Source organism: Trachurus japonicus, chromosome 17 (assembly GCF_045865225.1).
Source record: "Trachurus japonicus isolate A0001 chromosome 17, Traja_1.0".
In the NCBI taxonomy this organism is placed as follows: Eukaryota; Metazoa; Chordata; class Actinopteri; order Carangiformes; family Carangidae; genus Trachurus; species Trachurus japonicus.
Window position 1 is genome coordinate 25,855,680 of NC_140923.1, and position 24,698 is coordinate 25,880,377.

Here is a 24,698-nt window from a genome sequence, read left to right on the forward strand (position 1 = left end):
GAGAGGAATGTCCCGGGGGGAGGGGGGGGTGCTCACCATTAACAAATAATTACATTACAATATCACGGAAAAGTCAATTCCCAGTAGTTCAACCCCAACCAAGTATTGAGTGCAGATGGACATAGTTTTCAGAAGGCCAACAAGTCACCTAATTGGTCATGAAAAAAGCGAGTTTCGGCGCGCTGTTTGCATCCCTGTATAACTAAAGTGCCCAACACTGATGAGGAGTGGCTTCAAGGTGAACAGCCAACCGGCCTCCAGATCTACAGTTTCTCTTTGACTTGCTGATTAAAATGTCAAACTTCTCCAATAAACACAAAATCAGAGCAGTAGAAAAAAAATCTCAATCAGTGCAAATGATCTTGTCGTTTCTTACCCTGAAGAACAGATGTTTCTTCACCTCCTCTGCATCCCTTTCTCCTGCTCCCAGACGTCGTTCTGGACTCCTCCTCAGAAGCTGAGCATGGGGAGGAGAAGGAAACACAGTAAACGTTAAATTGACAATTTAAGAAAAAAAGCAGAGGTGAATGACTCCTCAGTGGATCTACGCACCCTCCTCATGATGGAGATGGCCTCGGTGGAAAGGAATCGTGGGTAGCGGACTTCATCGTTGACGATGCTGTCAAACACCTCCTCTTCATCGTCACCAGGGAAGGGCGACTGAAAGAAGAACAGAACGAGCCCAGATGAAAAAGATGAGTCACTGTTTGTACGGGCCATGACACAATGCAGTGCACTGTGCACTCACCTCTCCAACCAGCATCTCAAAGATAAGGACGCCCAGTCCCCACCAGTCCACAGCACGGGTGTACGACGTCTCAGTCAAAACTTCAGGGGCTAAAAACTCTGGCGTGCCGCAAAATGTGCTGGTGCGATCCCTGAAACCCATTCCTGAAACAGCAGAGGAGGTCTGATCAGGAACAACAGTCCTGCCCAACTATTCACTAACATCTGCTCTTTCACCCTGGTTTGGTCACATCAGTGTCTTTTTCTTTTTGTTGCTGATACTGATCAGCTGCGAGTGAGATCAGCTGATCCCAATATTTTTGGCAGCACTGCAGATTAGATGACACACACTCCACGCAATATTTTTTTTCGTAGGATGAGTCCGGGAAAGTCCCGCCTTCCCCGCCTCTGATTGGCTGGATGAATTCTCCTCCGATTGACGTCATCTCACAACAGTACTGTAGTAAACTAAAATACACACAACTGAAGTATCAAATGTAATCAGACGCCATGGCTTAGCGGTTTGCGTTTTCGCCTGCGGTGTGGTGAATCCGAGTTCGATCCCCGCTGGTTTCACATTCCGAAAAATTTAGTTTTTAAATTTATATTCCAAGTTTACATTTTGAGTTTGAGAGAAGTGTAATTGTGCCATTGGTTAGGTTTAGGCAATGAAGAAAGGAGTTGGTTAAGTTTAGTAAAAAGACCAGGTAGAGTGTAGACAGGCCAGATAAGTAGAGAGAGTCCAGGTAGATCTAGGCACTTATCACTCTTTGCCGACAGCCTGCGTTTCACAGCCATTTCACAGCCGTTTCACAACCAAAACAAACAACCAATCAGGTGAGAGCCCTTCTAGCCAATCAGAGTCGAAAATGGAGCCCATCTAGCCAATCAGAGGCGGGAACGACGGGAAAGGCGGGACTTTCCCGGACTCATCCTACGAAAAAAATATCGCACACTCCACACAGCCGACGTGTCATTTTGTTTTGGGCCCCGCTGTGACATCACAGTTCCGTTCTGATGTCACAGGTCCCCACTGCGACATCGAAAGTTCAGTTCCGATTAAAAAAGAAAAGAAAAAAAGGTTCACTTCCGGTCACTGTGACATCACAGTTCTGTTCTCTTGTACAACATCTGCCACAGGACTTCTCTATCATTTCACAAACTGCAGTCGTATTGAGAGGCACATCAGTCAGAAGACTTTTGAAAATGAAGATCTTCCTTTTAGGTGTTGCTGTGGGCGTTGTCGTCACTAAGGGTGCTGGACTAGTCACTGACTATATCATGACCAGAACAACAAAAGAAACTGTGGTCCATCAAGAGACAACTGTTGCTGCAGAGCCTGCACCTGTTTTAAAGACTCCAGCAACTTTAAAAGAAATCTGTGCAGCTCATACAAAGGGCCTTGACGTTCTCGCAGAGTCGAGACCAGGAGCACCAAGAGGACGCGTCAAGAACCAGGACATGTGGCCAGCCCAATGCAAGAAGAAGTTGCTCAACCCACCTCTACAACTGAGAAGCAGCCTCAACGTGTCAGTGTACAAAGGCCCATACACTACTGACATAAAACAGGACTTATAATGAAGTGCGACTGTCCAGCACAAAGATGACACACTCTCATGGAGAAGTTGTGAGCTGCATTCACCATGCTATGAAATAATTATATAACATTACGACACACGAAGCAAATACTTGGAACTACTTATGCTTTTGAAATCAACTGTCTGGGATGTAGTTCCGGTATAGGGATTATGGCAATAGGCAAATTTGCCAAAATGTTGAACTACCCCTTTAACAGCTTCTAAGCCTGACCTTAACAATTCAATAAATCAATTTTTACATTAACAGTGGTGTAGTGTCACTATATATCTAAACTTTAACCAACAGCAGCCTATAACACACACACTTGTGTTTTGTTCTGAATCACTCACCACTCCGAACCAATATCTTCTGTAATCGTTCTGAAAAAGCCTTTCAGATAAATCTCCACCTGACTTGCTCTCGACAACAAAGCACTGATGTCAGTTCCCAGTTTACCTTCTTTGCAAAGTCCAAAGTCAGCGATCTTTACGTAGCCCTCTGTGTCCAGGAGCAGGTTGTCCAGCTTCAAATCTCTGAAAATTACAAAAAAAACAAACAAGGGAAGACAAATTACTTTGAGACCTCAGTGCTTCCTGTGGAAATAACCCGTGTGTTGACTTTTTCCTCACCTGTACACAATCTTATGGTCGTGTAAGAACTGTAATCCCAGTACAACACAAGCTGCATAAAATCTGCAAAGGCACAACACAGCCAGTAAAATTAGTTTTCATGAGGAAGTTGACTTTTTACTGAGGGAAGTACATTACAACACACAGGGAAAGTTTTTACAAGAACTCCTGACTATATAACCTCAAACTTAAATTATAGTCTGTATTAATGAGAATCATCATTTGATCCTACTTCTACATGATGAGAATGACATTACTGCTACAAATGGAGACCATGTGTGATCAATGTGCAGGTGAAGCTCTGGTCACTCACACGGCCCTGGGCTCAGAGAAAACATCAGCGTGGATGTGCATCATCAGATCGCCTCCCGCCGCGTACTCCATGACAAAACAAACGTGCTCCTGCGTCTGGAAACACGCAAACAGGTTGACCAGGAACGGGTGGCGGACGCTGTTGACCGTCTCGAAAATCCTCTTTTCACACATGAGGCTGAGAAGGAAAGGTCAAAACGTGAGTCACAACCAGCACTGGGGGATAAAACATGTTTCGATCTTCTCTAGTCTCTCTGTTTTATTTTGGCGGGAGTCTGTTTACCTGTCCACCTCATCTCGAGCCACAATGTCTCCTTTCTTCAGAGCTTTGATGGCGAACATCTCGCCTGTGCTTTTATATTCTGCTAACAAGACCTGTGGAGCGGAGCAGAGGACAGAGAGATTTAATTTGAGCTTTTCTCCTTCACTTTGCAGCGTTTAACTCAAACTTGAATTATTATCAATTCAGCAACTGACCAATAATGTATCATTTATTTTGTAAAATATAAAGCAACATGTGAAACCATTCCCATTTCTTGAAACTTTAGTATTTGATGATATCTTTGTCATATATGAATTGAATATATTTCTATTCTGGGTTTTTCAAGATGTCACCTTCAGCTCCAGAACATTATATTGATCTTTTAATACTCTTGACTATTCTATTGACAACAGAAGTAAGTTGCAGCGCTGTGTTAGATGGTGAAATGAAATGTACCTTTCCGAAGTGACCACGTCCGAGGACTGCCACACATTTAAAGTCTTTAAGACTGAAGTGAAACTGCTCCTCTTCCCTGCAAAGATAAAGAGACAACTGACATGAAGCTAGTGTTTAAATATATATATATAGTATATAAAAAAGAAACAACAGGCTGCTGTTAAAAAGAGATCAGTTCTTTACAGTGTGAAGGTAAAATTTTAAAAGCAGAGTCACAGCCAGGTGGCAGCATTTACCCCCATCTGACTGCTTCACTGGTTTCACTTTAAGTTGCAACATCCACATCATGAAAATCACTGATGCTCAAAGAAACCAACAAGCAGCAGGCGAAACAACAACAGTGGCAGGTTGGAGACAAAGTGTTTGTAGTTACAGCGTTTTTGTTCCAAGTTACTGTTTTTTTTTACTCACTGAAAATGACACTGACCAGAATAATACGTGAATAATAAAAAGAAAGAATTATTCCTCCTCACATCTCTCTTCTTTTATCTCTCAAATTAAATTCACATACGGTTTAAAATCAACAAAAACCCAAACATGCTCGTGTTTCTTCTACCTTATCTCTGTGTCTTTGTGGATGGCGGTGAGCTCCAGGTCTGAATGCTGGATCTCCTGCTCCGCCACTCCGTCCAGGTCGGGTTTCAACGCCACACTGTTTCTCTTGGTCAGGAAGTCAAATGAGGCGAGTGCGTCCTGCAGAGAGGAGACACAGAGCAGGGGAGACAGAAATAAATGACAGAGGTAGTAATACGACAGTCAAGTCAGTGGGGTTTAATAAAAAGATTATGTTGGTCAACATTTATGACCGGTAAGTCATTGTTACACCTGCCAATCACTACTCATAAATATGCTTTCATCTTTAATAAGCACAACACAACAGGAGCTTAGTGTTAAATTAATTGCATATGATGATTTGTTTGACAGTGTCTGGCAGCCTTTCCTGAATGACCTTCCTGGTGATCTTCTTGACTTGCTGCAGAAAGGGCGACCATATTTTGCCTTTACCAATAAGTCATAGGATGCTCTTTTATTCTCTCGCTCTCTCTTCCTTTTCTCAGTTTGGTCCCCCTGTAAACTTTTTTTGTATGATGTGCAATTCATGTATGTGACTTAGTGTATTTTTGTTTTGCAGTTGGGCTGTATCTGTACTGTATGGTTCATTGTTTGTTTAAGTAAAATAAACACAATTAATTGCATGTAAAGCATCAATAACACGTATAAATGAAACGTACCACATACAAAAATATAGATGAATAAATCCTGTCATAACTTATCAACCAGGAGTTTGTTAGTCAGACTTAAGATTAACATTAGTCAGTGAAGTCAATACATGTGAACTGGGCTCATAAACAATGTGTAGTGAGGAAAGTGTGTGGTCCTGTCCAGATTATGTGTGATCAATACAGAATCGAAGCTCTGGTTTTTCTTGTCTGATGCAAAAGGAAACACAACTCGACAGACATGAGCGACGCTTTAAACAGAAAACACTGTGGCTCATTTCATTTTCATGAACGAGTCGAACGAGGAGCTCGCCTGCTGCCGCCGCTCTGTTGTTTTCTATCTGCGATTGTATCAGCTCGCGGCTGCCAGATCAAACCTACTTGTGATTCCTGGAACACTTGTACCTGTACTTCCTCCTTGTCGGGCATCTTGTCCTGCGCCAGCGGTTCTCGGATGTTATCTGGAGCTGGGTAGTGTTTGGGTCCCGGGGTGGGCTCTTTGTCAAAGTCCAGTTTGGTCACCAGTGGGTCGCTGTGTGGAGACGTACGGATTAGTGAATGAAGACATCAGCGCTCCAGCTACTGTGACTGAGACTCTCAGCAGGTTTTAGTGTCTTTTAAGCATTAGAAATAACGAGGGACTGACTCTCTGTGTTCTGTCTGTGTTTGAGTACCTGCAGGGCGTGGGAGACCCGGGCAGACTGCTGGGCCCGGTCTCAGCAGCCTGTGGACTGAAGGAGTTGGTGCTGACAGTTGGTATGGCTCTTCTCACCAGGCGGCCCCATGTAGCGATGTTGATGTTCATCTGAGGGGCCCGCAGGAACGTCTTACCTGGTAGAGACCACACAACAGAGACAAAGAAAAGGGGGGAGGTGAACAAAAACTAAAAAAATGACGATGTCTGCAACAGTGAAAAAGATCAGGATGTGTCAAAGTGGGAATATCTGTGAATGTCACAAACAATATCTCCTCTTTCCTTCGGTAGCAACGGATTTGAAGGTAAATCAGGAAAAATCCATACAATTATAAGAACATTTTAGAGCCTGGAATGTCTAGTAATTGATAAAAATAAATGAAAAAAACTGATAAAAATATTTTTTAACTGATTATTATTCTTTTTAAAATTATGGTTGAAAACACCAAGCACAATCTTAAACAACTGTATTCTATACTTTCACTTTCTCGAATATAAATCGAGTTCAAATAAATAAAGCATATAGAAATAGCTGAGCTGGCTCTTGATTGACGGCCATGATCACGTGACTGCACATGATAGCGGGGTCGCCAGAAATGTGTGATGTCAAAATGGGGTCACGAGCCAAAAAAGGTTGGGAACCACTGTTCTAGAGTAAGAGACATATTCTTATTTCTAGACCCAACATCGAATCCTGTTTCTATGAAAGCAGGTTTCCATCACGGCTGCCTGAGAAGTGCGGCGCTCTCTCTCTCTCTGACAGATACAGTATGACTCACCTTGCTGCTTTGAGAAAATCTTCTTTTGTCTTTGCAACTTTGGTCGTCTCTCGATGACGGGGTTGAAAAATGTGACCTGAACAAACAAGAGTCGTGAGCGGAAATTTAGAAAAAAAAAAACAGGAAAACAGAGACAAGTCTGTGCAACTGTAAAAGAAACCGTGGCAATGTGAGTGTGGGTTTGTGTACAGATATTATGGGATGTTCTGTCAAGAGACTCCGATGTAAGATTACACAGCTGAGGAGGCAGAGAATATAATGGGAGCGTTCAGGGTTTTTATAAATGAAGCGTCCTCATAAAGATAGAAAGGTGCAAAGTCATGTGAAGTTAGTGCTGCCAGTATTCATCTGTTTTAGCATTAATAAAGCTACATTAACATCTGGAGTGAAGTCAAGATACTTCACCTAGTTTTTCTCATTATATTTAAAATATGTCTAAATATCTTTATCATCACACATGCAGGTGATTTTTTTTAATTACTAAGTGTCCTTTTATTGAATTAAACTACCTGGTGGGTGTGTGTGTGTGTGTGTGTGTGTGTGTGTGTGTGTGTGTGTGTGTGTGTGTGTGTGTATGTGTGTGTGTGTGTACCTCAGCAAACAGCATCCCCTGTGGCTCCAGGTAGAGACACATCCCATGACGCTGGTTGTCCAGGAAGTCCTCCAGTCGCAGGAACTTGACGGCGCACAGTGAACGCCAGTCGCGCCAGTACACAGAGATCTCCAGCTCACGAGACTACAGGAGAGACACACACAGACATAAATGACAATAAACAGACGTGAATAACACACAGTGTGTTGTTCGAACACAACACTGAGTCAACAGCACAGATGTGGGTCGAGGGCAGAAACGTGTGTGTGTGTTACCCGGTCCAGCTCCAATGTAAACTTCTGGTCCCAGGCCTGGTTGCTGACCGGCCTCCAGCTCGTCTGGCCGACTACTGTGTTGTCCAGCTTCAACACTGCGCTGATCTCATCTGAGGACACACACACACAGAATTTGTTCAGCTCTAGTATATTAAACGTGTCCTGATTGTGACTATTGTTCCCTGTGATTACAGATAAGCTCGAGTCACTGCGGTGGTTCACTCTGGTGAAGCTTAATGTAATCACAGAATCAACTTTCATCAATATTTACTCTTCTTGGACGGAGGAGGAGGAGGTCGGGTCTACTTACTGGAGAGCTCCTCGCTCTTGGTCAGGTTCCTCGAACTCACGCCGCGGTTTCGGTTTGCTCGGCTGATGAAGGATGAGCGCGTCTCGCTGGGGCTCCATCCGGGCAGAGGGACAGACGCGGCTTTGGAACGACCCGGGACACTTTCCAGAAGGTCCTGACAGCCCATGAGCCTGACGTCTAATGTGCCTGGAAGTCAGGTGGGACGATACACACTTGTGTAATCAGAGTCCTTGTTCAGGTTGTTCCATTTTGCACATGGCAACAGGTTAATGTGTTTAAATTTACTTTCAAAATATTTCAGGGGAAACTTTTTACACATGGCTCATAGTGAAATGTTTGGGTGGTTTACTGAGACGGACCAGGCCTGTCTTTTCTGTTAGACGAGCCTAATTGAGATTCAACAGCTGCTCAAATATAAAGACAGATTAATTTAAGGCCACCCACGCTGCAGGATATCTCTGACCTCAGATCTGTGCTTCCATGATGATAATGAATGACATCTTCTGAGAGGCACAATTTTTAAAAGAGCACAGTGAACCCTTTAAAATATTAGATTCACATATTTCCAAAAGGATGGAAAAAAGAAAGGAAATCTGTCCGCTGTGTCTTTGGTTTGAAAAGTACCAGAATTCACAGCGAATCAGTTCTGCTCCAGCAGATTAAACGAGACAGTTTAGCGCAATTAATTCACTGCTAAACCTGAGTTAAAGTAAATGTTTATCTTCATCCCACAAGCCCCTTACAGATCCACTGAGTTGGCTTTGTTCCTGTGTGACTGGAGACGCGTTACACATACAAATCAGCAAAGTCTGCCTGAGACAACTACGGTCCTGTGTTTGTGCTAAAATGAAAAGTGTGTACATGAAATGAGCGTGCGCACACACACAAAAACAGGATGATTAATAAAATAAAATAAAATATGTCTGTGTTATATCATTGTGCAAAGGCAGAAAGTGATTACAACAGCAACGCGTGAGCCATTTTCAATACCTATACCTAAATGACTCTGTTCTTTGGTGTTTTGGGATGGGGCAACAGACTGTAAATGATCTCAAATAATTATAGTGATATAACCATAAATATACAGGACGCCACTGGTCCAGTTACCTGTGAGTGCAGCGGGCTTGGTGACAGTGCTGTACTGGTTCTGTGTGGAGATGATGCTGGATCTGGGACTGAGGACCGGCGAGGACAGCAGGGACAACTCTTCTATGATGCTGCTGCTGCGGGGGTGGTTTTTAGGCAGCTCGCTGAGGCGCTGCTCCAAGGAATATCTCAGGAGGTCCAGTTTTTGACTGGACTCATTAAAACGAGCCTGGGCCTGTGGAGAGGACAGAGCACGGTGTGGGAAATGAGTTGAGCAAAGATGGAAACAGAGGGACACATCGATTACATGGTCCGTTTTACTTTAGTAGAGAACAGCAGCGAAGCAGGGATCAGTTTCATTTGAAGTGCGTGAAACTGTATCTGGTTTTCTTGCTCGTTTGAACCCGGTGGAACGCACCAAGGTGATCGAGGATGTGGTTTTACATGGAAGCTCAACACAGACATCTACCTCTGAATGTGCCCTTTTTTCCGTGACTTTTCCAGAGCCCAGGAGCTTCATGACGTTCTTGGCTCCCTCGGCCACAGCCGACTCTATCCTGGCATGGTGACACAGCTCCTCCACCCGCAGGTCCAATGGGCTGATGATGGGTTTTTCTGCAGGATGAGGACGGACATGACTCATCATGGTTTATAAGAGTTTGGGTGAACAGGTGTGTGTGTGTTTTAATCCTTGAGAAGCATTTCCCGTCAGACTACTTCCAACACATCACCGGCTGCACGCGGATGCTCACCCATCACATCGTTGCTCTCGAAGCTCAGCTCGTTGGTCTGGCTGGCTTTCAGGATCTGCATCCTGATGAACTCGATCTTTGTCTTGCTGTCCTGAAGCATCTGCTGGGCCGTCGCTAACAACTTACGATCCTGTGAGTGAAAGGAAACTGGGTCAGTGGGGAGATATTGATCTACTTTTCACACACATTAATGACAAGAGGTCAAGGCTTTATTCATGTTTTGTCTTCCTGAGTTAAATAACTTTCAGCATCGAGATAAACGACCCCGAATGCACGCCATCCTTCGTCACTCAGTGTTACGTGCTCACAACAGCAAAACACAATAACAGCCAGGACGCCGGTCCATGCCCTTAATTGGAACTAAAGTACCAGTGACCACATGGAAAATCTTATTCACAAAAAAAAAAGAAAAAAAAGTGGAATCTCATTGTGTGCTGTAATTGCTGACCCTCACATACATACAAACACACACACGCACACACACACACACACACACACAGAGTGGAGTATGCAAACTCCACCCAGAATTCCTCTGAAGTTGAAGTCCTGGTTGTTGACAGCGGCGCGCGCAGGAAAGACCTCTGTCCAGCAGGCATTTCCTCTGTGACATCACGACACGACTATTTCCAACTGGAAGGTGCCTCTGTCCGTCCGTCCGTCTGACCGGGGGAGGTCGCTTACAAAACCCTGACCTCCTCTGGCCAGACGGACAGTCGAGGTCATGTGACAACTTTCAGCCCTTTACTGTACTACAGTTACACACTGAGGCTCCACCAAGCGCCTATTGTTTCCACTCCACACTCACTCAGACAAATAACACAACAACCTGAAGCTTCTCATTGGGTCAAGTTTAGGCCTCGTGTCTATTTGTTTTTTTTATACTAGTCACAAATCACCATAACACCAGTTTTGACAGCCCATGTGAAGTGTTGTAGTTAAATTTAGAGAGCAGACACAAACTTAAAGGAGCATTATCGCAAATACAGCAGTAATAGCATAAAATAAGCTGAAATATGCAAAAGATAGGTCGAGGGGAACCATAACTAAATTTACAAAGAAAATAGCCAACAGTGTAGTGTCCGTGGGGCAAATGCAGAATTTGTCTTTGTTATGATACGTGTGTCTGTCTCTGTGTGTGAGTTACTACGGTTACAGCGACGCTCCCGTCCCCCGGATATTTCTGCAGTTGGATTTACATGATCCGGTCTGAGACGTGAAACTCATGGACTGAGGAGTCGTCCCACTGCGGTCTGCACGTCACACCGACGATCGTGCATTTGTAGGAGGAAGTTGTAGTTGCTGTTGTTGCCGTTGTTGTGGTTGTGCGCGACGTAGAGCTGCCGCTTCGACTACGGAGTTTTTTTTTCCTTTCCCCAATTCATTCAGCCTGATGAGGGAGGAGGGAGGAGGTGGGGGGGTGGTGCCCCATCTTATAATGTTACAGAAAAGCTGCATGTTTTTTCTCCTCATGTCCTACACTAGAGAACTTGTTCTTCTTATCACCAAACGAGGCTGCTCTCTCTCTGACAGCTGATTTTTAAATACCACAAAGCATAACATGTATGGAGGAGAGACGCCCACTTGTTTATATCTGATATGCTCCGCCATTGGCTCCATCTAGTGGCCGCGGATTTGCGTTAATGCCCCTTTAAGGTTAAATGTTAGTACAAATGTTTTGATTAAATACTTCAAAAACAAAATTGTTATTTTCTCTACATATTAACAGAATTGATGTAAAGTCTTGGCCAGGCACGGGGGAGTCTGGACCATTTCTTGAACCCAGGCAAGAAACACACATGCACATGATCCCCTGCAAAACCTCAACCTGTCCATTTAATAAGAATCAATCACTGAGCTTTAGATGTGGTGGTAACCAGATATAATGTTACCTGTGGACAGAGCCAGGCTCGCTGCCCCCCCCTGTCTTCTCTCTTTATGCTGAGCTATGCTAAACTATGCTAAGCTAAACAGCTGCTGGCTTTAGTTTCCTATTTATTACCATACAGACAGAAGCTGGGATCAATCTTCACAATCACATTTCATATAGGATTATTTCCCAAAATGTTGAACTACTCACTCTTTTACAAAGGACTCATAATGTGTGACAAATTCATTCAACACATGCTCCATTAAATTACACTGATGTATCCACAGAAACATGTGATAAGGAGGTAGAATCAGACCAGTGGCCGAGCTGAGTCGACACCACTGAAACTCTACACTCTGCTCGACTGTCGACTACAAAGTGGCTTCAATTACTACTGATGGACATGAAAGCCAAGATGGGCATGAGAGGTTCTCAGAGCTCCAGCTGTTGTTATTAGTTCTGGCGACTTACACACACACAGTCACACACCCCTCCCAACTAAATTATAGTTTTTCTCGGACCGAGCATTAGTGGAGCCACAAAGACCGTAACAGCTTTGTGAACAAACAGCAGAGAGTATGACACACACACAGTATGTGTCAGCGCCTTCTCATGTTCCCTCCTCCCCTACAGTGAAGCTGTGAAAGCAAAGCTGCCATGTATCAGCCTAACCAACGTCAGAGCGGGAGCTGGTCTTCAGACTGGGAATGATTGAAAAGAAAAAAGCTAAAATCCTTTACAATCTGCATTAGATTATATAACTGTCTTGTAGCCTTTGGGATATGACAACATGTGCCATTTAAAAAAAAAAAAAAGCCTGGAAAGGTGTAAGTGAAGATTTGCATGTTGAGGAAATGAGGATTTCAAACAGTAGTAGCCTGTGGTGTGGGGAGCACTGTGTGGAGAAGTGAGTTGAAGGTCATGAGAGGCAAGCTCACATTTAAGCTGTTAAAATACATCTGGATCGTGTGTCACGTAGTTCCACGATAAAAAGAATCTGAATGTCAACGGTGAATAAAACCTGATGACGGCGACTGAAGTGAATCAAAGTGTTGCTGGTGGTTTCTCTGACTCCCAAACAAACAGCCCCACAGTTCATCTAAAAAGGACAATTCTAGTTTATCACATATTGGTTCTTATTTTTTAAAGTTTTGTGAATCATTTCTGTGGTCTATGGGAAATATTACTGCTACCATGAGGACGATAATGCAAAGAAACACAAGTAGTCTGACAGTTTGTGTCAGTAGTTCACACCTGTTACATCATGAGTAACAGGTGTGATATATAAAATGCTGTTCTGAATTACGGTTTATTTGACTATTTTTAGTATTTAAATTAACTTCCTGCTAAAACCTCTAACAACTACCGGGAGTAGTTAAATGCATCAAGTTTGATTATCTTTTTTTTAAAAATACTTATTCTTTATTATATTTCCTCACATCCACTTTTACCTCAGTAGTATTTCAACACCCCATACGTTTGGTTGAACTTGCTCAGGAATATTATTGTTAATAACTCTCCAAATTTTTTATATTGTTTGTTCTCATGTCAGTGGAGTCGACATAATTATCCGACAAGACATGCTACTGAGGGGAGGTTTACTTTGCCTAAGGCGAACACTAATGTGAACACTAATCTGTTTTGTTCAGAGCCATCCTAGAGTGGAATTCGTCGCCACATTATATTGTGTTTATAGATTCCAAAGAGACAAATTAAATTCTTGCTCAAACAGTTTCTTCTAATGTTGCAGCTGCAGTAGTTAAATTGTGCAGCTGCACATGAGGGTGTTGGTATATGCTATATGATGTTGTGCCTATTCTCTTCCCCACCCTGTGAGATTACTTTTTGGTATCTGTTTGTATGTTTTGCTATATTGTTTTCCCCTTGTACAATACAATTAAGAATCTGTAAATATATGCAAGTGGTGCATCATGTCTTGTGTTATATGTATGTCTGTGTCTATGATTGTATCTATATGTGTGACTGTATTAATTGTTGTGTTTTTTCCTTGATGCAGTCGGAAGAAAAGAAAAAATAGACAATGTGAATAGCTATGCTAATGTGCTGGTGCATATTTGCATATTTTTTGTTCATATATATTTTGTTTACACACATGAATAAATCAGATCAATTTAAAATTATCAAAATACTTTAGAAAAAAAAGAGATTGTTTGATTATCTATTTTACTGCACACCTTTATTTTCTCTACCCAACAAGTTCAGCTAACATGCTCATCTATGAACACCTGACCACTCATGGTCCACGCCCAGTTTGAAAGTTTTTGGTGATGTCACAATGTTGGCAAAGGCATTGGTTTATTGTGTGTGTGTTATCATTGATAAACGGGGCCTATGGAGGCAGCAAGCCCCAGCCTGCACGACACAAACTAAATACAGTACAACTAATTTTACACACTTGGCACACCTGACGTGAACCAGCTAAAACCTGACTGTCAGGTGAACCCTCCCCCTCTCCTGTTGTAACGTACCTTGGAGGGCCCGTTGGAGTACATCTGAATCATGTTCTCGGCGCCCTGTTTAACCTTCAGCTCGATGTCGTTCTGTCTTTTCAGGGCGGCGAGGCGGCTGCTGCTCGTGCACATTCTGGCCTCGCTGTTAGGGGTATCTGGGGTCAGAGGGCATTCTGGGTAAAGATGGGAAGAAAAAAAAACAAGACAAGTACAAGTCAGCACCTTTGGGAAACAATCACAGACATAACTCCGTATGTGCTGCTGGAATCTGGCACAAATTTGCACCCACTGCAAATAGTAACTTGCATGCATGTGCTATTTCTGGCTGCCGGCCATCTTGACGTTAGCTAAACAGTCCCGCGGCTCGGAGAAGTGACCTATAACTTTGTTTAGTCAAAACACATCAGGTAGCAACTTCAGTTGTCACATAATGTATCCAGAGAGAGCTGCTGTTTATAATTCAATGAGGTCTGTTAGCACACCACTCAATTTGACTTTGCCTCTCAACGTAGGAGGGAAAAAAAGACGAATCCACAACTTTAAAATCAGGAATTTCAGATGACACAACTTTTTTTGTTCCATTGTACAGACAAAAACATGGCATTAAACACATCAAAGGTGAAGCCAGGGCTAAGTTTTCCATCTCCCCACTGGCTCTGTTCTCTGTCCGTCCCAGCTTTAACAGCAGAGGGAAACCCTGCAGTCAACTGCAGAAAACAAAAACAACACTAAACCACAAGTGTGAACATGCAGACAACTACCAACGCCACAATTGCATCACTGTGTATGCAAATGTGGTTTATTCACTTATGACAATCCAATATATCCAAGGCTGTATCATTTTGTTTTTATAGTGCTTGTGTTGTTTTATGTTTATTGTTTTATAGACTCAGTGACATATACTATATATATATATATATATATATATATATATATATATATATATATATCCATACACACTGTACAGTGACCCAAAATGAAAACAGAAACGAGTGTCTTCCATTCACAGTTTTGGGGGATAAGTTCATTGCATTATTGTGTTTTCTTTTTTTTTCTTTTTTGTCATGTCTGGACTCGAAAGGTGCAGAGAAAACCCCTCCCCACATTGATCACTACAGCGCAAAGCAAAACATTCTCACAGACACACACTTGTGAGGTGGGCAAAAAAACCTGCCTGACTTCTCCTGACTTGACTTGCAAGTTGAGTTTCAGTGTCTCTGCTGTCATAAAGGAGCTCAGAAAAAGTCCCAATGTGGAAACAAATGTGCCACATCCAAGACATAATGCCGATTTTTCATCAGGACCTAACATTATATTCATAATTGATGGTTATTGTTTTTTTATTATCTCAATTCTCTTGTTTTATTTAAGTCCAAAAAGAACAAGTCACATGATAAAACAAAATTTCCAGCATATACAAATAAATCTCTTATTTCTAAAGGTGTCCACAGTCCACTAAAGTGAGCTTGAATTTTAATGTGAGTTACTCTCACAGACTCTGCCAAACAGATTACAATAACCAGCAGGCGAGCGTGTGATTCATTCACTTTGAATGTTTCATCAAAACACCGTCTAATGGTTCTTTTGAACACCTGCAGGAGACGAGCAAAAGGAAAGCATGTGATTCTTTGAACTGAAAGTCCAAATGATTCATCTAATGACCCTTAATAAGCCGAGGGAGCATCACTGCAGAGGTTTCTGTTCACGGGCAGGAGGGGAGGATATCAGGCTTTCCGGGGCAACCCTCTCATACACACACACACACACACACACACACCGAGGACAAGACGGGAAACAAATTGGGCATTTCCAGACCAGTAGAAAAGTCAGAGAAACCAGGTAAGAATTTGACAGAGGCTTGATAGCAAAACTGAAAATCCACAATGCCTGATGAAGACCTCCAGTATCACGTGAAAGCCGTTAGTGAAAATGACAAAAGCATGCCTCGAAACACGCATGCAAAACTCTCTGTGTATGTCATCCAGTTTAGGTTCGGGGCTTTCCTCTCCGTGTGGGGATGATGTGGTTTGGTCAAGGTCACAGAGAGCCAAGAATTTGAGGACCCCTGGCCACCACCCTCCTCCCCTCCTCCTGAACGCGGTTCAGCCCACGCTGGGCTGGAGGACAAGACAGCGAGCTACCGAATAGCTGCAGGGCTGATGTCACTGCTGGACGGCTGACAAGGGGAACCCTCCCTCAGATTAACCCCATCTGTATCTGATGTGAAGCACTGCTAACAATACTCTCTAAACAATTACGTCATGATTTAGAGGAGTGGACCTAGAGCTGACCTGGGCGATTGTTTCTGGGGAAGTGATGCGATACGACGGCTGGAAGGAAAACTGACTTGACACATATTTAGGGAGTAAAACTGTTGAGATTTCATGTTACAGAGACCTGACTGGTGACCCCCAGCGTCAGAGCTGCTGCCGCCGCTCCCAGGCAGGCGCTGTCTGAGTCGGTCCGTTTCCAGCCTCGGCTGAGCGGCGGAGTATAACCAGAGCCCCCCTCAACTCTCTCCTGGAACAAAAACACATTCTGGCTGTTTGCAGAGGCACAGCGAGTCCTTCCTACTAATTCAGGAAACAAGTGCCGTCTCTAGCGGATTCGGGAGCTGAACGCATTTCAAGAAGTTTGTGAAATCTGTCTCATGACCAGAGGAAGCTGAGCCGCACTCGGTCCCTCTCCATCATCTCTGCGATGGCCAGCGAGCGACATTCCGCTGGCGTCTCGTCACTAAAAAAGAAAGCCCTCGTTCATCAGATACAGGGTGGCAGAGTCAGGCTAAATTTGTTCCCACTTAAGATAACCATTTACCAAGACAGCCTCCCTTCAGTCCCCACAGCAAACGCACGCACACACCCCTCCTCATCTTGCTTCCTCATGTCAACTGTGGTGGGGGGATGTGATGGTAACGGCCGGGCAGACAAATACCATTCCGTCTCTTCCTGAATTCACCCAGACACTCGCCACCAACAAAGACTCTATAAGGCAACTACTGTAACAAAACCACGCTGGACGCACACACACACACACACACACACACACCGCTGTTGTGGTCAATTCTCTCCAAATTCCATTGTTGTCGACAAACGCACAGGAGCGGGCTTTCAGCGGCCTCGGAGGGGAACAATCGACAGCTCATTGTAACTGTCGGTGGAATGTGGAATGCAACAATGTCGGCCTCTGGAGAGTGAGTCACCTCCAGTGTGCTCCGTGTGTGTGTGTGTGTGTGTGTGTGTGTGTGTGTGTGTTTATATAGGTGTTGTTCTAACACAACACTGCCAAAATGATTTATGATAGTGGTACTTTTGAAGGAGATGGGAGAAAGATGTGAGAGTATGGGGATTGCTCTTCTGTGACGCTGAACGCTGAACTCAAGGCTCCTGGTGACGGATGGAGCCGAGGCGCTTCTGGCTGTGAGCGGGAGGAGTCGTTGTCACGTGGAAATGGCTGCAGGCAAACCCGCCAACCCAGGACTGGATTACAGTTGTCAGTCAGATTCCCCGTGTGGAGAAACACTCCTGAAAGCTGCCAAAGCGTAAAGCTGAGGCTATGATGCGTTTCGTCTTTTGTGTTGGGCCTGACAGTTCATCAGTTATCAAAACACCCTATTTTTATGTCAATCTCAGGGATTAAAGCAAAAAAGTTAATCTACCTTTTCATAGCATCCTGAGAAAAAGGCGCAGTGAGTGGTCTCTTCTGCTAAACAAGATTAGGATATTTCAGTTAGTCTGCCACCCACTTTTCTTTGGTCCTCCAGAGAGATGTGTTTTTAAAGAACATGTGCCAATGACAGACAAGAAAACATTTCAGATAGCCACGCAGAGCTACAACAGCACAACTGATGATGACAGAATGTTTTATATGCAGCTTGGGATCACGTAACATTATCATTAACCCACATTCAACTTGAAATTTAAACCTCTTATCATTTTTATGAGGGCAACAAACTGATAACTGCCCAAACTATTTTTTTAAATCCTGATTCAGTTCAGTCTTATCCATGTGCCATGCTCTCTAGTTCTCACACCACAGCCCTCTGTTGTCCAGAGCAGCACCTTATCTCAGGACTCGCCACCATTCAACAACGACAACCACACAGCTGACCAGATAGCGTTGAATCTGCTAATCATAAGCTATCATACGCTATCATCATCAGTTTAATAATTACCCACAGGCTATTCAAGTAGATGCCCCATACTAATACCCACCTGGCAGAGAGACTCTGAGTGTGCATTCATCTCATGTACGGCCAATCTGGAGTCCAACTGATGGAAACCTGTTGTAGCTGCAAACAACTTCAATCTTTCCCGTGATCTACTTATCAATCGACTCATCTTTTCTAATGAGTAACTAACCTTACAATCTCCTGCCCTGCTACAGAAATGAATTGTGTAAAGGCACATGCTTTACAATATTACTTTTGCACAGAAGTCCAGCACAGCACTCTTTCCCATACCTTGATTTATTAGTGGCGGCCTTACCACCATATCAACATTGTTCGCCACATATTGATTTTTTTTTTTGTATTATTTCACAGATAAAATCTTATTTCATTGTGGAGTTATAGAGCATTGATTTGCTCAGCCCTTCCTTTCTCCCTCTCTCTCACAAATGCAGCACACTGATAATGTGCCCGTCTGTTGAACACTGGGAGCAGGATTAGTATGAGAACTGGTTGTGTGTGTGTGTGTGTGTGTGTGTGGGACTGGGCTCAAAGTATGTGATGGACCCTCACCTACTACCCCACAGGTATGTGAGCGTTGTTATTTATTTACTCACCACAATGCACTTGGAAATAGAAACATTTAAAATTGGGTCTCTTTTATACACTATATATGGTGCCGTATTAGTTTATAATTAATTTACAAAAGCCCCGCCCCTGGTCAGTGACCGCTCCACCTCACTGTGTGGGAAACGCTGCTCTTGTCTATGTCATCTGCCTTTACTCCTGGTTAATGTTTAGTAAATCCTCTGGGGCGGTGTCACTGTCGTGCTACTGTTGTTACCTAGCAGCTCTTCGGGGTCTTTGACCACGATGTGGGCGTTGAGCTCCTGCAGCTCCTGGTGAAGCTCCTCAACCTTCTTGTTAGATTTTTTCAGCATGTTGTCGACATAAGCCAGGCTCTTCTTGTCCGTGGTGACCTGGTGAGAGAGGAGGGAGGGATTTGAGTAGTTTCACTAAAAACAAAGATTTACAAGGAAATTACACCGACTGTTATCGTAAAAATCAGTGTACCAGTCATGGGGAGGATTGCTGAGTCACCGAAGACAGTTACATAATGTTTTCTGAGATGCTGGGGGAGATGTGTCGTCATGTCTGTTTTAGTCTGGCCTTGAAGACTAAGTCAGTGATTATTACCTTGCGCAGGTTCTCTGCACCTTCTTTGATCTTCAGCTCTTTGCGGATCTCGCGGCGGATCTGCTCCTTGATCTCATCCAGCTTCTGTTGGACCATTGTGTCGGACAGGTCCAAGTTGTGTCCCAAACCCAGTCGCTCCGCCACCATCTGGCCCCTGGCATCCCCCTGGAGGACAGGAGAGGAGGAGAAGGAGAAGGAGGAGGAGGAGGAGGATGAAAAAGAGGAGATAAGAGGAAGATGTGGAATGCAAATCAGAGGTCAGTGAGGGAGGAAAGTGAGGAGGAAGAGTAAAATGGGATACCAGAGAAAGAGGAGGAGAGGACACACAGAGGTCAGTGAATCAGTCAACAAATACTATGTACACTTTGAGTAGCATTCAACCAACTTAAGTTATCAACAATATCAACTGTCAACAATAAAAGAAAAAAAGCTCTGTGCCAAGTTGCAATGTTTCAAAACAACTATTGCTTCACAAAGAAGCATGAATTTCCACTTTTGTCAGCTGTAAAGACGGCAGGAAACAAGTGATGACAGCAGCGGCAGAACAGGCGCTCGCTTTCTGATCATAACGAGTGAATGTTTCTCAAAACCTGCTCGACCCATCCTGATCATCACAGGATCAGTGACATTTTTCTACTTTCTCGCCACACTGGACACGTTTCAAATGAGTGCAACTTCAACCTATGACTGAAACGTACTGACAACAAGCTGAGAGGCTGCCCCACGTGGGAGCTCAGAGGTCAGCCCGGTGCAGCGGTGTGTTTTGAACTTCAGCGGGCCTCTGTACGCCGTGTTTTCACCGCTGCTGTCAGTCGCCATTGACCTGCATCCTTAAAGCCGTCACCTTAACTAAAGAGGGATTAGAAGTCACTTCCTGAATGGCTTCAGCTTCAAAGGTCAGCATGAAAACAGTGGTGTGCTGGTGACGCTCCGCTGGTTGATCAGAGAATACATCTGCCCGCTATCCGAGCCCTGTGAATAATCACTTTGTTCCCTTTATTACACAGTCAGTTCATCAATCTCTGTTCCTTCTTTGATTTGAAAATACATGCTAATTTCAAATATAAAAGTGGGCAACATGAAGTTTTCATTTTGTTCCATGGTTGGAAATATCACCTAATTAATGAGCCATAAACAAACCAAATCAGAAACCATAATAAAAAAGCCTGCAATCACTATGGATAAACTGTAATTGTTCAATTAGCCACAATCTCACACACAGTTATTTTAACACCCATAATGCTGGGGACTATAATAGTCAAATGTCACATTGTACGTCACTCCAGATGACAGATAAACTCAATGTGTAAAATGCAAGTTAGAGTGAAACACACAGCTCTCTGGAAGTCTCTGAAACTGTGCCAACTTTGCCCCAAGTACGCAGAGATGAGCTCATCCCATTCATAAAACCAGGACATAATAATGTAATGTGAAAAACAACATGGCCACACTGTGACTACCACGAGATCTGTGTCTTATTGCATTTAACCCGTCGTGATTGTGTTATAAAGGAAGGAAAACACACATTCTCATTCACGCGTCTATATATAGACTTCATGCAATTTGCTTCCATTCGATGTTAAAAATCACAACCGCTTCCTTGGTTAAAAAAAAAAAAAAAAAAAAGGGGGGGGGGGATTGATTCAACAGGAAAGAACTTATGGCCTTTACTAATCCTTTCTTACCACAACTTCATCGGTTTCGTCCAACTCGTCTAGATCAGTTGAACAAACCAACCCACGCATGTTCTGCCGGCCGGTTAAACTGTCAGCACAAGCAACTCCACTGAAGCTTTGTCGTCTGGTAGAAGCAGCGCCATCATCCTCCATCATAAAGCCTAAGCTACACCATAGCTGACAGACGCTCCATCGACGGCCACGCTCATTCAGCTAGTATCTGATTTTCTTCAGCTCTACTTTCATTTTGTGCTTTCTCTGTCTCTCTATCTCTCTCTCTCTCTCTCAGACCATTGACATCAACAGGGGAAGATAAACCGTCTGAGCAGCGACAGCCAAATCCCTCTTAGCTTCTCACCCAGTGAGGTCAGAGCAGCCCAGAATGGGACCTAATCTCACTCCAGGGAGAGGACTGTGGCTAAAATTAACTCAAGTTAAAAACATAACATTGGACGTCCATTGTGCCCCCCCCCCCACCCACGCCCCTTAGAAAGCAACCTGCGTGGAGGAGGAAAGGAAGAGAAGCTCTTGACATGACACCCCGACAACGACAGGAAACTGCAGAGCACAGTGAAGAATAGAGTTCAGGTCTCGGAGCAGATAGTGGTGGCGGAGTCCAATGATAGCGAAAACAAAAGCTCATCCAGAATTCACCCAGCGTGGACGTCGCTGTAAGACACAAGCCTCCACATGGAGCCTAGAGAGGTAAGACACCTCGCCTCAATCAAAACATCTCTCAGCACCTGCAGGCTTCATCATATTTAGTTTGGCTATTATTAAATCTGTCCATTGATTGATCATCAGATTGATTACGAGTCAGGATCTGGGTGGATTATTCCCTCGGCTTAACAATCACCTTGGGGAAAATCCCTGAAATCACCTCCTCTACCAACAGCTGATAGATTTCTGATGGGAAATGACATCATATTATTTGCTCAAGGGAGATTTCCATCGGCTCAGTCATTCCCTCACTCTTGTGAAACCGCCCCCACTCTTCTCTCTATAGGTGCTCACTTCAGAGGAAGCTATAGTTCGCACATATCCTGGTCCAGAGGCTCCTTGATGACTCATAGGTAAAATGGAGGTCACAACTCCTGTGTGTGTGTGTGTGTGTGTGTGTTAGTGTGTTGGGGGGGGCAGCTCTCTCTCTCTCTCTTCTTCAGCTCACTGCCCTGCAAAACTTGTTTGCACTGTAACTGTGTTTGCCCACTGTGGTATGAGGACAGCAAGAGGACACCCAAAAGGGCCTGTTTCACTGTGCAACAATGCAAGGAAATCCATGAAAGGCCAATCAGATAAGGTGGAAATAAATCAGCCGGTCGACCCACAAGGCCTGCGTTTTAATTTGAGATCAAACAAAGCAGCTATATTCAAAGACGGGGAGCAAGCGCTCATTTGCAGGATTGGTTTCACCTCTGGTTTCTCTGGAACTGCAATACTTCCTTGACTTGCTCTTTCACCTGCATTGGCCTTATCTTTTTTTTTTTGCTGCCTGTATGTATTGCCTCGTCAGGGGAATGACGCCACACCAGCGACTCAAGACTTATTAGGTTCAAAGACAAGTGAAGCTTGAATTGTAAGCAAATGTTTCCACTCCCAGCACAATGCAAACAGTTTGTGATGGATGAAGGGAACTTGTTCTTGTCAGCGTGTCTCTGCTGGCTGCTCTGTGTAGTGTTCAAGGCTCACAACATGTGAAAAGACTCAAACATTGTAGCCACACATGGGCAATATTACATAAAGCTGAAGGGGTGTTTCAGATATAGTCTAAGTTAGATGAAATTGACGCTGCTCCTCTAGAGCAGTCTGTAACTTTCCCAATTTAAGATTTGTATTTATTAGTCAGTTGATAATATTCTCACACAGGCAGCTGTTAACTGCACATTGAAGTCCTCAAAAAACTCTTTTAGTGTGTAAGATGTGAAAGGAAACTGTGAGGTAAAAGCAAACATTAGGCCTGAAGTGAACCTCAAGTGTAAGCAGGTTAACTTACTGTTTAAGCCTGAACGCTCCAAGTCCAATAACAAGAGCTCCATTCAGACAATAGGACAATGGAAAAGTTGAGGCCACTATCCTGGTCCATGCTTAAAAAAAGCCATGCCCTTGCCATTTCTGCACGAGGGCCTATCTCGCCCTAGCCCTACAACCTGACACCCAGTCGTTTTGCCCCACAGCTGGCTTCAGAGCGATGGCCACAGCCTGGTGCTTTGCTGTGACCAGAAATAGCCTCGCAGGCTAATAAACGCACATACTACAAACACAGCTCTCACATGAGCCTCACATACATCCCCATGCCAAGTCAAACTGTGTAGACAATGTCTTATACTTCGGGTCGGTGTTAATGGTCACGGCTGAGCTACACAGAGAAGCGCTGTAGTCTGCACTGAAACACCTGTTGCTCTGCTGAGATTAACTGGTCTTCACTACATATAAACAACCACAGTGATTACATCTTAAAGTTTAGCTGGCTTGGTCAATCAAAGCTAAACATAGACACATCTTTTAATAGTGGCTTCAAGAAGCCTTTTGGTATCTTTTAAGTCCTAATAAAAAATATACAAATGATTCATTATTGCCTCATGAATACTACGTCTGCCTGGAAATGTGTTATCACCTGTCATTGACAGAACACATAATCCGAAATTTTTACAACATCCTTGCAGGTACAATTACATGCCAGCTATAACTGACAGGTCAATCACTTCACACACACACATATTGCCCATATATGGATAAACTGTGAAGATTAGTATTAGTACTATTAGTATGTGATATTAGACAAGCCTGCCACTGTCTTTGCACTTGTATCTGTGTGAAGAGCAGAGTACAGTTCACTACACTTCACATGTTATTGAGGCGCTTTAGCATCAAATTGCCTCTATATGACATAGCTACATCAATATTGGTATAATAATCCTATATAATAAATCATGAAATCACTGCATCAGCCAACTTGAGTTTCTAAATAATTATCATCCATACACCACCTCTGTGATGAGATCACAAATAAAGTTTTTAGCCATCAATGTTCTCATGCTCAGTAGGATGGTTTAGCCGACACCTGTTAGGGGGGTTAGCTGCCATCACTGTTTTCAGACGCAGTTTAAAATGGGCAACTGTGACAATTTAATTTCATAAGCCATAGGTAGGTGATATTGTTCCTCGGGCTGGGTCATCCATAATGTCACTGGTACAGCAATAGAGCAAATACCTGTGGTGAGTGATTAAAATAAATGTTAACATTAAACATAATGAGCCATATTATGAGGTTATCTGTTTCAGCCACAGCATCACTGACTTGACAACAGGGCATCACCACCTGTTGCCTTGGTGATCCGTTTCGGTCTGCACCAGCCACCTGAAACATATAGCCTGAATAAAATATTTTATTTTCCCTCTGTGTCAAGCTTTGCTATATCTGCTGTAACCTCCACCCTCCCCTCCACGCTCTCCATGAAGATGAATAATAGCATGAGTAATCAGACTGGTCTTAGCTTCACAGTGAGGCTTATGGAAGATATTGCTAAAGCGACGCTTGACTGCACCACAAATGTGATTAGATAAAAGTTTTTGGATGAGCTGAAGTACCCGGACAATATTTTTTTTTAATCAGAAAGATTTATTCTAGTTCTGACGTCACTCAAGTGA

General features: G+C 43.6%; 1 protein-coding gene across 2 annotated transcripts in view; it reads right to left on the minus strand.

The window, feature by feature from the left end:
- pkn2a (protein kinase N2a) overlaps positions 1 to 24,698 on the minus strand; it is a 28,066-nt gene that overhangs the window by 2,230 nt on the left and 1,138 nt on the right. Inside the window, exons 1-22 of one of the 2 annotated variants that reach the window (XM_085804327.1) lie at positions 21,060 to 21,318; positions 19,375 to 19,539; positions 19,022 to 19,157; positions 14,028 to 14,182; positions 9,672 to 9,801; positions 9,389 to 9,534; positions 8,941 to 9,154; positions 7,834 to 8,019; positions 7,524 to 7,633; positions 7,249 to 7,392; positions 6,657 to 6,732; positions 5,858 to 6,014; positions 5,589 to 5,715; positions 4,520 to 4,656; positions 3,964 to 4,039; positions 3,529 to 3,620; positions 3,247 to 3,423; positions 2,934 to 2,996; positions 2,761 to 2,837; positions 749 to 891; positions 553 to 660; positions 377 to 457 (exon numbers count right to left, since the gene is read on the minus strand). In XM_085804327.1, coding sequence (XP_085660453.1) covers positions 377 to 457; positions 553 to 660; positions 749 to 891; positions 2,761 to 2,837; positions 2,934 to 2,996; positions 3,247 to 3,423; positions 3,529 to 3,620; positions 3,964 to 4,039; positions 4,520 to 4,656; positions 5,589 to 5,715; positions 5,858 to 6,014; positions 6,657 to 6,732; positions 7,249 to 7,392; positions 7,524 to 7,633; positions 7,834 to 8,019; positions 8,941 to 9,154; positions 9,389 to 9,534; positions 9,672 to 9,801; positions 14,028 to 14,182; positions 19,022 to 19,157; positions 19,375 to 19,539; positions 21,060 to 21,206 — 2,847 coding nt within the window. In that variant the 5' untranslated portion in view covers positions 21,207 to 21,318. Of the gene's footprint in view, positions 1 to 376; positions 458 to 552; positions 661 to 748; positions 892 to 2,760; positions 2,838 to 2,933; positions 2,997 to 3,246; positions 3,424 to 3,528; positions 3,621 to 3,963; positions 4,040 to 4,519; positions 4,657 to 5,588; positions 5,716 to 5,857; positions 6,015 to 6,656; positions 6,733 to 7,248; positions 7,393 to 7,523; positions 7,634 to 7,833; positions 8,020 to 8,940; positions 9,155 to 9,388; positions 9,535 to 9,671; positions 9,802 to 14,027; positions 14,183 to 19,021; positions 19,158 to 19,374; positions 19,540 to 21,059; positions 21,319 to 24,698 lie in introns of those variants that run through there. The other variant, XM_085804328.1, reaches the window with a different exon arrangement.